The following is a 14,021-nucleotide window of genomic DNA, read 5'->3' on the forward strand; positions in this document are numbered from 1 at the left end:
CGAGAGTGGATTTTCAACGAGCTCGAGAGAAAAGCGGAGACAGGCAGACATCGTTTCTCTCTCAGCGTCTTTGGACTGTTCACACAGAGGCGAAGAGACGAGAAATAATTATTCTTTAGATCGGGAATATAATTAGCTAAATTAATACACAAAATTAACCATGGCCGACACAGCTGTTGACACAACCGCCACTGCAGAGGTTACAGCCAAGGTGCGTTTCATTCACCTTTTTCTCCCCCTTTCTTTTTTTTTCTCGGCTGAACCGTCGTGTTGAAAGATTTAGAAAACTTGTACAAGTTGTTACAGTGTTTATGTTTCTTTAGCTAACTACGGCTGAACAAGTGAGTTATTTGACGGCAGCAGCAAAGCTTGTAATTAACGTTAGTTCATGTAAGTTAAACCAGCAACTTGTCTTAAATATCACATGGCGAAAGCCATACTTCGTGGAGGCGAGTCATTTAGCAGTTTTCAGCATCGACGACTAATTGCTGTGACTGGAAACTGAAATGTGTGTGATGTGGTTTGACTTAAAAATGTCTTGTTAAGCAGACAAAGCGGCACAAACGGTACAGCTGGTGGAGCGGAGCTGCCGCTGTGGGCGGGAAGCCACAGCACGGTTTACACTGCTGTGTAACTGCGCGGCATGGGGGTGAAAAAGACCAGCATTCCCGCTTAGTTTTAATAAAAGAACACAAAATTAATACCGTTTTCATCGTGTTTTTTTTTTCTCAATCCCAGCTCGTAATCAAACTCGGACGTGGGAGTAACATTTGGCACTTAACTCTTTTTCTTAACTGAACATTGATCAAAGGGGCTTTTATTTTGTAGGAGCTGAAAGAGAAGAAAGAGGCAGAAGTGGAAGAAAAGACCGATAACGGGGACGCACCTGCCAATGGCACAGTAAGTTGGAGCCGAGAGAGGCAGCCTCATGGCCTTTTGTCTTAGCACCCCTCATCATGCAGGTGTCGCTGCACCCGCCTCCCCCCTCCTGTTCAGCTGCTCTCCACACTGTGCTTTGTTTGGGTTGTGAAATGGCAGATGTTCGCTAGCAACCCTCTGGACGTCTCCATTGGTTTTTCTCTACTCTGAGGTTTCCCAGAGCTTGGTAGCTAATCCTCTGGGAGTGTAATAACAGCTCACTACACATTGCCTTTTAAAGAATCCCCAAAGGAGCCTGTACATGCAAGTCTGTGGGAGCATTATCTAAAATATGCTCGGGATGCCTTGTTATTCTGCAAATAATTTGTTTACATAATTGAAGGCCAGTCATTGCATACCCTTACCAGACTGATGTTTCCTCTGCTTCATCCAGAATGGTGCTGAACACAGTGACAAAGTGGAAGAAACCACAGAGGAGGAGCACAAGAATGGGGAAGGTAAGTTAATTTTAAGTGCTACTAGTGTTTTCTGAAAGATTGGAATTGCAACTATATGTGTACTGTATTCAGATTTTACTGATTTGCCCTATAATTATTTCTCTTGTGTGGTACTGACCTCAAAATCTTCCCTTTTTAATACAAGTGAATCTTGATATGTTTAAAAATGAAAATGCGCTGGAAGTGAGGGCTGTAATTTCTGAAGTGACAAACTGTCCTTATAGGGGATGCAGAGGAGGCGCCCCCTGCTGAGGAGACTGATGCACAGCCTGTGAAGCGTGCAGCTGAAGAGGAGGAGGTGGGTTGTCTTTGGGCCTTAAGTATGCAAGTTTTAGTCTTGGTTTTGGCCTTTGCTAATGTGACTCTTCTTCTTTTTTCCATTAGGAAAAGGTGGAGACAAAAAAGCAGAAGACAGAGGAAAATGGGGATTCGAAAGAGGCAGAAGTGGAGGCTTAGGTTTCTGTCCTGCTACTTGTTTGCAGCACTGTCTTACCAGCCTGGTCAACATCGTGTTGTAGAGCTTGTGCTTTTTTGTATCTTTGGAGAGAAATTTCTTTTTGTTTGCTCCCATGTTATCACATTGCACTGGAGTCTTGAAACATAGTGGCCCTGCATCCTTTTTTTTTTTTTTTTTTTTTTTTAATGAAATGTTATTTATTGGTCTTTAAAATGAGCTCTTTTTTTTTTCCTACTTGTACAAATCGGGCCATGCCACGAGATCAGTTTTGTTTTTTTGTTTTTTTAAATTTCCTGAGGTTTGATATCAGTATGTTAGAAGCACAATCTCTATTATGTCAGTGCTGACCAGATGATTCATACATACAGGCAGCTGCTCACCTCCAAGGCTCATGTTGACCTCTCAGATACACTTAAAGGACCAAAGATAAGTTTTAAGCAGGGGATAATGGACAGTTGTTAGCATTATTAGTTAAAAGGCATAATATTTTGTGTTTGAGCTGCTACTTAATCTTTGGCTGCCCTGTTAACATAGCAGATGGTGCAAATGAATTAGAGGGGCTCTGTCTTGCACCTCCGTGATTAGATAGTTTGACCCCCCTGATTCCCCCCAAACTTCCCAGTTCAGTGGAGGCAGGATTTTGCAATGTTAATTAACCCCTCTTAAATCTTAAAGCTTTGGTCATTTGTTCTGTATGCATTCCACGCAAGTTTGTACCATTTATACTTTGTTTCTCTTACATTTTCAATGAGTGTTATGTTATGGTTGGGTAGCTCAGTTTTGTGTACAAGACTGCCTTTTTCAGAACCAGAATGACATTCGGTTACTTCAGCCACTGCTTTGTATATTCTGATTAACAAATAAATTGTCTTTTTACTTAAGAATGTCTTTCGTGTGTGTTTATTATCTGTTAATAGCTCATCATCAGTGCTTTCTTTAAAAAACAAAACATGGTTTTATAAGTGGATGATGTCACTTGACCTATTTTTTTCTTAACATGGAAAATGGCTGGCTTAGATGCAGGAAAGAGGAATAATTTCACTTGGTAATGGAAAAGGGTGAACAGAATCAATGGATTACTTTCTTGTATACACTTGCTCCCCCATGTGGTGTAGTTGAGAAGTTCACCCCATCATTAAGGGAAGCTACAACTGACATGGCATGCAACAAAATAATTGACACAGGAGTCAAGCGTGGCAAAAAATGATCATTTTAGTTTTAACTTAACCCTGAATAAAAGTAGCTTTTACAGTAGCACTGCTAATACTGAGCAATAGGTGGTACCATGTAACACAAAAACTGTGTTTTATTTCTTTCCCAAGCAAGCTGCAACAGCATGATCCGCACATTTACTGTTTCCTCAGAAACGTTAGCGTGGCGTGCATCTGGTCAGTCCAGCAGGCTTTGATAGTAGGCAATTACAGACATTCTTCTGGGGCACCTGCATGTTGAGGTGCTCAGTCAGTGGAACCAACACAACGAAAAGCTTGTTTGAAGCCCTGAAATCAGGCTTGGTGCCTGTGTTTGGCTGAACAGACAAAGCGTACCGTTTTGCCATGAAAAAATAAACTGCATGTACCAGTTTAGTGATGTAGATGGCTTCTCGATGATGGAAAAAGGAATGAGGTTTAAAACGTCCAGCTAACAAACGAAAAGTCATCACTATACGTCACTGATGGACTGAGCATAGTGGAGCGGAAGCCTACTACCTTAAGCATGCGCCCTAATGATGACGATAAGCATTCGCCGCCGCTGGCTGTGAACCCCCAGTCTTTTTTTTTTGCTTTTTTAAAATGCTGTCCACCTTCAGGGTTACCCATCATTCACATGAGTCTTCTCTCTGTTTTCTCTTCTTCTGTTTTGTTCGGTTTCCGACTGATTGCTGATTCAGACCCCAGTTTCAACTTCTCCTCTTCCTGATAATGACAAGAATCACTGTCATTATTACAATGGTATGGCCAGGAGTAGGGTAACAGCTCACAGGGCTGTCCATGGCTTAGTGAGGGCCCAGACAAGAATTAGCCACCAGTACACATTTCTCTGTGTTTTTTGTACGAGTACGCGTGTCATCCTATTAGACACTGCTCTATAATGATTAAGTAGTTGACATTGTACTCCTATTTGGACTCTTGATTAAGAGTCACCCAGCACCAAACTGTGAAATTTTGGGGATAGCACACTGGTTAAGTCTCATAATGACTGGATAGTGTGGAAAGTGTTGTTTGTATTTGCTGTTAAAATGTGGAGAATGTGAAAGCCTTCCAGACTGTGATTAGGCATAGTTCGCCTTCACGTGAATATTAAGTATGTGTTTGCTAAATTATGCAATGAGAGCTCTTGAATTAATAAAGAGGAATGAACGGTGAGCCTGAATGGCTACTGGCAGCACATTCAATTAGTCAGAAAATCCTGCCTAAGGTGTAGTATGCTAACTCAGAGAAACAGGCAGGTAGACATTCCCTTGGCCATATGACCAAAACAAAACGTTAACACAGGGCTTTAAGAGATTACACTGCAGCTCATGCAGACGTTAGGCAACTGATAAAAGGAAGAAAAAGAGAGGGAAAGCAGTGGTTAGCTTGCGCATACTGGTAAACACTTCTATCCTAAAAACACCAACAAATGAGCAAGAAAAATGATGCAAGAGTTTGACAGCAAAGAATCAGACACAAGAACGGCTTATCTATACTCACAGGAGTCACTCAGAGTCACACACACATTCAGAGAGGTCACACATTCGTTTGCAAAAGTTAGGAAAAAATGCATGGGCACACACACTGTATGAACACGCTGGTCATGTATAAACAAAGACTGGAGAGGTGGCCAATGTCTGTCTGTCTGTCTGTCTAGCTCTGAGAGGAGCAGTGCTAAATTGGTGTAAAACAATATATGAATCTGTGCTGTACAGTGTGCGGCAGGATTTACAAGTGCGTCTGTCGCACTGTGAAGGTCAACACAGCAGACACTAAAGCAACAGTGCTGTGGAGTGAGTATGTGTGTGCGTGCGGTTGTGTGTGAGGTAAAAATAAATTTGTAAGAGGCTTTTCTAAATGTGCACCAATAGTGGCTGGGTCTCGCTTTCGGGGGGCTCACCCTCAGGGGGGGGCAGCTGGTACACCACGCAGAGAGAGGAGTACAGGCAGCCCACGAATGACATCAGGCTTGCAAAGTACATCACTCCCTGGGCCCCACCCACCAGGGAGGTCAGAGGTCCCATCGCCACAGAGACCAGGATTTGAGCCAGGAAGTACTGGCAGCTGAGCAGAGAGATGTCCACCCCCATCCCTCGTCTGGTCCCTTCCTCCGATGAGCCGCAAAACTGAAAGACACAATTGGTTTAATTACAGTGTGGGAACAGTCTAAGCACTGCAAGCAAGTACTCAGCAAACATGCTAGCTGGAAGGTGATGTTCTAACAGTGGACAAAGCAAGAATGCAAGTCATTTTACAGGAGTGGAGAAATCAAACACTCTTGTCTTTTTTTTTTTTGTAATGAGACTATGTAACTATGAAGACAGCTGCATGATGTCAACTCCATGTAAATCAAGTAGAAAAAAGTTTGTTTGTTTGTTTATTTTTTAAATATGAACCTTTTTAAGTCATTTATGGTTATCTACATGTAAATTCTGCCTCATTTGTGCCATGATGAACTTGGACTGTCACAACCACTGCCTCTTTGCTCCCTGAAGAAAAGCATCCAGAGTAAGAGTTAGGAAATCAACTTATTCTTGTGTTGTATGTATTTTTTTTTTTAACTCTTAATAAATAAAGATTTCTTTGTTTTGATTTTTGATCTAATTAGTAAACAGATAATACAAAACAATCACTGAAAACAAAATTTCTCTCCAACAATGATATTCAAGGCGCATCTAGGAAGGAAAGTGAGAGTGATTACTATTTTTCAAGTCTTCTTCCCATTGAAACATTTGCTGGGTAAAGCTGTGAAAGACTTTGACAGTATGCTCATTTGTTTTCTTCTGACATCACTAAACTAAATATGAAGCTACAGTCAATGCAAATTATACAAAGCTTTGCTTTAGATAGTGCTGTGGGAAACAGTCCTAAAATCTGAAAATGGACCTTGAGCACTTTTGGGTCCCTTAACTGGAAGTTAGATTCTAGATGCTTACGCAGGCTTTTATTCTACAACATAAAATACATACCTAAATACTCAACTTCTTCTTCTTTTATCTGTCTCAGAGAAGGCGTTTCCCCAAAAAAATAGCGAAATGAAACTCCAGAACTTAACTTGATCACAGCAAAATATGAGAGCTTTGTGGCATAACAAGTTTATAGTAAAATCTACGCATTTTACAGCTTTTAAAAAATCCTAAACTTTGAGTTAATTGGGAAAAATGATCTCGCTGAACAAAACTCATGTTCATTTCCCAGAAAGGTCGTTTTCTGCAGTAATTCAAAAGGCCTAAAAATTAAATTGGCTCTTTGATGAATGAACCAGGGTGATGCTAATGTCTGGCAAAAAGCACCCAGAAAAGCATTCTACTGTAGAACGTCCAAGAAACAGTGAGACAGCAAATCTGGCGCTATTACTTCCTGCTACTCTAAAGCTTAAAAAAAGCTGCTTCACAACAATAAAGTTTTATTTTTATATTTCAATTTTGTATGATTTGGAATAAAACCTCTAGTTATTCAGCTCAGAGGCAGATTTTATTACCCCCATTATTTAACATTAAGCTAAATTAACTGGCTGATGGCTGTGGCTTCATAGCCATCAAACAAACACGATAATGGTAAGGTGATCATATACATTTTGATCTATTCTTTTACGTTCACACAGGAAAAATATCATCCAGCAACTATAATTAGGTAATTGCTGCACTTATATCGATACTGACCTGAGGGCTCTGGTAGTATTCACACAGCAGAGAGTAAGGCAGCGTACATAAAGAGGAGAAGAGCACCCCGTAGGTGACACAGAGAGAAAGTACCACGTAGAGGTTGGTGGATAGTGTGGCAAGGCCGGTGCCCAAACCAAATGCCAAGTAGGCGAAAAAATATAGCGTGCGAAGAGAGAAACGCTCCTCTAGTTTCTCCAATATGGCTGAAAGTTGAAGAAGGGAAAGCAGAGAGAGGTTCAGCGAATGACGAAGCAGTGCACAAATCCAACCAGGGTAAGGAATCACACCTGCCAGATGTGATGTGATGTGATGTGTGAGTACTTACCTGAGTAGAAAGCAGCACTGAATGCATAGATGCACATGCCCCAGCAGCCCATGCTGACACCAGCATTGTAGCGTTGGTAAGCCTCGGAGTCATGGGGTGCTTTGGGATCTCCTTCAAACACAACCTCCCCCATGAAGTCAGTGTAGAAGAGCAGCATCCCTTCAAAGGACAGCCAGCCTAAAGCACAGATTGAAAAAAAAAATCACGCTTTTATGAAATTAAATGCAAAACAGGTTGATTTTAAGGTTCAGCAGTGTAGAAAAAGAGATACATTTCAATTAAGTTTTTTTTTTACTCACCTAAAAAATGATTAGTGCATAAACTCCGCAAAGAGGGAGGCATCCTGTAGATGGCTATACACAGCAGCTTCATTGACATTTGGGATTCTCCACTCTCCACATTCTCACTTAGATCACTCTCATAGCGCACTCCATTGAGCAAAATGTTTGCAACCTTCATTGGAGGAGAAAAAAAAACCACATGACATCATGTTTAAAAAGCTCTGTTCTGGCTTCTCACAAAACACCTTATGTCAGATTCAAAACATGCGTCTGACCTGCTGGCTGAAAGTCACTGTCCTCCTACGTCCATTCTCCAGCCCAACAATCTGTGTTGCCATGGGCTCTTCCATCAGCGCGAGACTCTGAGGTCGCTTCAGGATGCCAGCCGTGGAGCCCCGGTGTGACCCCGCAGCAGTCTGAGCCCCAGCTGTGACCTGAGATGCTCCGTGAGATTGTGCATCTCCAGCAGGCTGAGGCCCTTCTGCATCTTGTGCGTCCCCAACTGGATGAGACACCACATTGGCCTGGGTCTGTCCTGCACCTGCAGGGTGGTTCCCTGGCCCCTGCATGAGCCCGTCTGGGGGAGGGGAGTCCCCTGGAGGCAGTGGCACAGTGGTGGAGCTGGGGGGCAGAGCTTGTGGTGTCTGCTGGCCTGTGTAGCAGTCTATGAGCACACTGTCGATATATGAGGTTCCTAATGAAGAGGCAAACTCATTAATGCCAGTGAGAGAGCTGTCCCTACTAATAAAGCTGCCATACTTTGGAGTGAGGGGGCTTAGGGGCGATATGGGGCTATTGAGGCCCGCACAAAGACGCGCACTTGCACTGCAAGAATGGGCCAAGGGGTCAGGATTACATGGGTGAGACTTTGAGAAATTGTAGCTGTAGAGACCGTCCTCGTCTTCCTCATCTAGTCCCAAATCTGGTCCAGGGTGGACGGGTGGGGAGGGGGGAAGAGGGAGGCTAGGGCTTTTCAGGCTGTTTTTGCTTGAGTTCTTGTTCGGCTGGCTCTTCGGTAAGGGCCGTTCAGGGATGCTCATTAGAGTCATGGTTGTGGCGATCACCAAAGTGATGCTCGTAAACAGGTATATGACCCGGAGTTGACCTCCCATTGACCTTCCAAACTGTGTCTGGTCCCAGTTGATGCCACCTACAATGTAGCCAAATCCACCTCCTAGACCTGAGTAGAGAAATGAAACCACAAAATACTTGTAAAGCTAAATTTCTACTGTTTTCTGCTAAATTATCTCAAAAGGACATATGTTACAGCTTCAGCTTTCCCTGCTACAGAACTATTTTCCTACCTGCCAGTAACGCATGGATGTTCAGTCCCCGATCTTGGTCCTCTGGGCTGCACACATCCATCATATAAGCATGGCTTGGGTTGTCAGCTGAATCAGCACTGAAGTCCATTAGAACCACACCACACACTGTCAGGACTATTCCCCACTTGTGATTTGATGCTGTGTCAGCCAGGACACTCCCAATATCCCGTCCATTGAGAACCAGAGTAAGACCAATCAGTGCTCCTACAATGCAGAGCAGAGGAAGTGACAAAAAATTAACATGAGCACCAAAGCTAGATGAACTAGATGAGAGCTAGATGAAGGCGGAAGACCTGAATGTCTCCTGAACTCTGGGTTTTCCAATTTTTTGATGTAGAGCATAACAAATGGTTACATGTTTTTACTGGCTGTGTATAATCTTTGGCCATCAAAATGATGTGGCTATAAATTTAAAATAAAATTGTGATCTTGCAGTCAATATGGAGAAACAGTACAAGTTCCCAGGTGGATTGATTCTGAATTACATTCGACACAGAGACACAGCCAGTTATAACCACTGAATCTGAACTGTCTGGGAGTTTACTTGAGCTCTTTACTGAAAACCAGATGAAGAGTTGTGCCTTATGGTGGGATGTTTTTCACAGTGGTTTTATTTAAAATGTATCTGAGATGTTGTATGTCACACTGTACTAGCATGGCATGTATACAGTGTAACAGAAAAGCAGTAGACTGAGTAGGTATGTGTATAAGTTCCCCTGTGTTATGCAACCACACTTAGGTGCTTAGGTGGAGCACATGCATTTTGGTGAACCTGTGGCCAAGTTCCTATCTATGGTCTTTAGTTATGATTATCCAACCATGGTTTTATTTGAGCATTTTACAGGAATGAACTGCTTATTGATTGAGCTGCATCAGAGGAAATGCAGGATTTGCTTTGAGGCCACAACTGCTATAATTTTGACCATTCTTCTAAATAACAGCAATAAGAAACATGTTGTAATGCACTTCACAAAAGTGCTAACATTTGAGGTAACTATACCATATAATTGCAGATTATTTACCATTTGATCAACACTGTCACTTGCAAGCTACGCAGCTTCACATAATTGCATTTCAAAAACACTATGGTACTGCTTTAATTCGTCTTACCTATTGCCAAGGCGAAAATAAAAGGTCGTCTTCGCCCAAACCGGGATGTGCAACGATCACTCCATGCTCCTATGAGAGGCTGAACGAGGAATCCTTCAAGTCAAAACGAAATACAAAGTTAGAATCCATGCAACTAGGATTCTTATTATACATTACATATGCCTGTACAGCAGCTAGTCGTCTACCTCTGCTGCTTACTTACCGAGAATGGGGCTAATAAACCACACCAAGCTGTAGAATTGATCAGGCAGGCCCATCTGTAAAAGCACTGGAGTCACATAAGCTGTTTCCATGGCATAGCTGAATTCAATCCCGAACAAGATGCAGCCATTGAAGAGCAGCTCCTGGAAGGTACGTCTCGGGGGAAGCTCACTGAGGTCCAACTGGTCCAGGGGACAAGGTGTGTTGGGTGGCGGAGGAGGCGAAGGTCTTATCAGCTTCCTCCGCTTTGGCTGTCTTTGGAAGTTGTTGGCTCTGTGACTGAGGTGCCGAGTGGTGGAAGTTGGAAAGCTGGCAGTTTTGGGAAGTGAGCTCCTCCAGATACCTTCCTGAGCTGTGGAAAACCTCCCTCCTGGACTGGCCAAGAGGGGGTCACTGGGGGTGCCCATTCCTGGAGATGACATCTCTCTCAAGCCAGCAGCAACTGGAACATATTAAAGGGTGATACCAATGATGAATTACAAGTCAGACATGCGCAAAAGTTTGTTTGGACTTGATTCAAGATCAGCACGGTCTAGCACAGCATTAACTTGGTGCTGCTAATGGTTATGTAGTGCAACCAAAAGGACACTGCAGTCATGTGCAGACACCGTCGGTGGGCACGACGCACTGCAACCAGTGCGCATGCTGTGCGCAAAGCCCATGTGCTCTGCGTGGCTGACTACAGCAGTGTACTATGCGGCAGCGCTCATGACGCCTGTTTCCATTTTAATTTTTCATGTAGGAAGCTCAAACAGGACACAATGTAAGCGGTGTGGATGTCAATGACGGCTTTCAGGACATTCACAAGGATAACGCATCATTGTCGCTCACATTTAATAGAAATACTTGACTGATAGCCTGCCGACCCAGAGCCTTTTTTGCTTTTTTTTTTTTTTTTAAGAGACATGATCCTCGATTTTTTCTTCTGTTTGCAATAGACTCTTAAGGTGACGATTAGGCGATCTACTGTGTAAGAGGATGCACAGAAATATAAATAAATAAATAAAAAGCGTGCACATTACGACGTGAAAGAGGATAATTACCTTTTCGGGGCGGCTCGTCATTTATTGCGGCATACTGTGTAGATAACCACAGCAACCTTTGTGATGTATAGAAACCGTAGTATGAATTACAGGAGTCATGATTGTTTTTTTGTTTTCCTTTGATGCAGTCATCCCCCCGCTCTCTCCTTCGTCCCTTCTCCTTTCCCCTCTCCTCATCCCCCCCCCTCCCTATCTGTCCCCCTCCCTTCGCGTCTTCCTCCCCGTCTCTCCCGTGACGTCACGCCCCTCCCTGCAACATCAGCACAGAGGACCCATCTATCTGCATACAGCACTACTCCAGTATGAGCCTAGTACTTAGCAGCAATATTAATGTAATAATTATATTCCAAATTCAGGTAAACGGGTTTAATAAATTGCACTCCTTTTTCTTTTATAGGAAAAGAAATTCACACCTTTATTTTATCATATTGGTTAATCTTTGTTTAATTATGCATTCTTGAACTACTTTTTTATGTCTTTCCTGCTTTTTAACTGAAACTTTGACTTGCTAGATAGTTTTTATTTTATTCAACTGTGACTTTTCCGATAAGAAAGCAGCAGGAAATTCGAAATAACCAACACATATAAATGCAGACAGCTCGGCTTTTTTCAGTTTTCTGTGTGCATCGTGAATGTAGTTGTATACTATTTTCCTGTCCACGATGTTTGTGCAGATATTTCGCTTTTTTTTTTTTTCAGTCAGATAGTCAAATGGTGTTGCATTGCTTCCTGTCCCTATAGCATGTATCCACAGCACATCAGGGTGTGGCCCATTGTGTGCACTGCCTTTTTAGTATGACATGTTTATGAAGGCTTCACATTGCCGCCGGTTGGGTAATACATGTGACACACCCACCAGAGCTAGAGTGAAATCCTAGGCTACATCAAAGAGTGTTGCATGCCCTTTCACACTGTGTCTATAAAACATGTCTTTCAGGCTAGAAGATGTGCAACCCCCCCCCCAAGGTGCTGCTGGCACAGTTAGACCCCTCATTAGCAGTGAGTGAGAGGACTGTGTTAAAGGAAAGGTCAAATGGCTACAGAACCTTTTGCTAGGATACACGTAGAGCTGTCATATCAAGAATACTCAGGTAAACTGTAGCTGGCCTAAAGTCTTGTGCAAATTCACACTTTTTTGCATTATGACATTTGAAAATGCATGTTTTGTAAAACAGTACTTGTTCTGCATGAGCAGTCCCACCTGGATTAGATGTTTGGCACTGACAGAGGGAAATAACAGCAGATGGGGGTTTCAGTTTGGTGTGTCGTTGAGGCCGCTCCCAGATCAGCAGGTGGATGTAAGGCTGCTTTCTTTAACAGCTCCTTCAAGATTTAAGGAGTCGACCGCCCTTTATTTAAAATGGCAGCACGAAAGATAGCTCTGGTCCCTGCAGAAATACTAAAGTGGTTTTAGGGCCACCTCTGATAACAGGCTCATTATGTCTAATTGACTTGTAGCAGGTTAATCTGGCCCGCAGGATGTTCACCTTGGTACATGAGAGATGGAAACACCCCCATAGGTATAGTGTATTAAATTTATTGTTACTGAGGTTGATATCTTTTTAATGAAATGGTTTCTATTTGGAGAACTGGTTAGATTGAATGCTGATTTATTTATATAATCATTTCCCAGCAACAGTTGTTTGAAGTTGGTTTATATTGTAAGCTAAAGATCTTAAAAGAGAGAAAGAACCCCCAATGACCCAATGAGCAAATAATTGGCAACAGCAGGAAGGAAGAACTTTTTTTTAACAGGAAGACCTTCAGCAGAACAGACTTAGGCAGGGGCAGCCATCTGCCTTGACCAGCCTGAGCAGTGAGCAGAACGAGACCGCAAATATTATACATCTTACACACATCCCATTGATATAGAAACAGACTTTTTTTTGTTTAAGGTAGCAAGTAACATAGTCAGTGATGTCTCATAACACAATGAAGTAGAAAGAATAGAAAATGTTACTGTCCTGGTCACAAGAGAGAACATTCTGAAAAGAATAATATTTTTTCTCTACATTTAAGACATGAGCAACCGAGAAATATACAGAGGAAAAAGGTTTTGTTACATTGTGTAATTGGGCTGATCTACAGTAAGTAGAGAAACAATTTTCTTCTAAAAGTCAGTAAAATAAGCAGCAGAAAGTGAAGACAACAGTATCTTAAATGTGTACATAGGAATTTAATCATTTCAGATTTTTTTCCCACCTTTGTCAAAAGTATCTCTGCAGTGGGGTCGACCACATCAGCCAAGACCCCAGGTGCAGGCTCTGCAAAGATGTCCTTTGGACAATCTAGCACATAACAGTAGGGCGCAAGATGCCAGCAAGCAGGGGATACATGGAACACCATAAGCAAGTGTCTGGCATAGTATACAAAAACATCTGTGCCGAATATGGTCTCGAAGTCTGGAGGTCAAAATAGCACATCCCCCTAGGGTGGTTGAGAATAACCGAGTTAAGATCCTGTGTGACTTCCAGATACAAAGGGACAAACTGGTGATGAGTATCTAATCACACGTGGCAGAGGAAGAGGGCTATAGTGCTAGATGTAGCTATACCAAGTGATAGCAACATCAGGAAGAAGAAACATGAGAAGCTCGAGAAATACCAGAGATGAGAGAAGAGCTCGAAAAGATGTGGAGGGTGAAGGCAACAGTGGTCCCGGTGGTAATCTGAGCACTCAGACAGGAAGCCCCAAACTGGGCGGGTGGCTCCAGCAGATCCCAGGAACGACATCGGAGATCTCTGTTCACAAGGGTAGAGGACAGATAAAGACTACCCACGGGGCCTGAGGTGATTTCAGATGGAGTGGCACAACTTGCTGTGGAGTTAATAGAAAACAGAAGGCTGGGACATGGGATGAACTTAAAGAGCTATAAAATGGATATATAATCGAGCGAAGAGAGTAAACAGAGACCATGCAATAAAATCCCACCTTTGAGCTCACCTGTGCTGAACCTTACACAACATATAGATATTACCACGACTGTAAGCACAGAGCATGGGGTCAGCTTAAAATTGTTCCGCACATGCTTCACATGTGCATCAA

General features: G+C 42.7%; 2 protein-coding genes across 3 annotated transcripts; one reads left to right on the forward strand and one right to left on the reverse strand.

Annotated features, from left to right (window-relative positions):
- Positions 1 to 2,717, forward strand: LOC146574571 (uncharacterized). Its single transcript, XM_085274331.1, has 5 exons — positions 1 to 211; positions 829 to 900; positions 1,313 to 1,376; positions 1,601 to 1,674; positions 1,761 to 2,717. Exons 1-5 carry the CDS (start codon positions 161 to 163, stop codon positions 1,830 to 1,832), a joined length of 333 nt encoding a protein of 110 aa, XP_085130457.1. The 5' UTR covers positions 1 to 160; the 3' UTR covers positions 1,833 to 2,717.
- On the reverse strand, positions 1,994 to 11,154 carry slc45a1 (solute carrier family 45 member 1). 2 transcript variants are annotated; one of them, XM_085274330.1, is made up of 10 exons: positions 10,977 to 11,154; positions 9,935 to 10,375; positions 9,733 to 9,825; positions 8,602 to 8,826; positions 7,573 to 8,477; positions 7,316 to 7,469; positions 7,017 to 7,193; positions 6,689 to 6,894; positions 4,927 to 5,152; positions 1,994 to 3,749 (listed from the first exon to the last, which is right to left on the reverse strand). In XM_085274330.1, the coding sequence occupies exons 2-10, from the start codon at positions 10,353 to 10,355 to the stop codon at positions 3,721 to 3,723; spliced, it is 2,436 nt and encodes an 811-aa protein (XP_085130456.1). In that variant the 5' UTR covers positions 10,356 to 10,375; positions 10,977 to 11,154; the 3' UTR covers positions 1,994 to 3,720. The 2 variants fall into 2 exon arrangements, with proteins under 2 accessions (XP_085130456.1, XP_085130455.1); XM_085274329.1 differs by having other exon boundaries at positions 1,994 to 5,152.
- Positions 11,155 to 14,021: the final 2,867 nt, after the last annotated feature.

The sequence above is a fragment of the Mchenga conophoros genome, linkage group LG5 (genome assembly GCF_057382185.1).
Source record: "Mchenga conophoros isolate Kocher_MC1m ecotype Shallow Benthic linkage group LG5, M_conophoros_male_GT1.1, whole genome shotgun sequence".
In the NCBI taxonomy this organism is placed as follows: Eukaryota; Metazoa; Chordata; class Actinopteri; order Cichliformes; family Cichlidae; genus Mchenga; species Mchenga conophoros.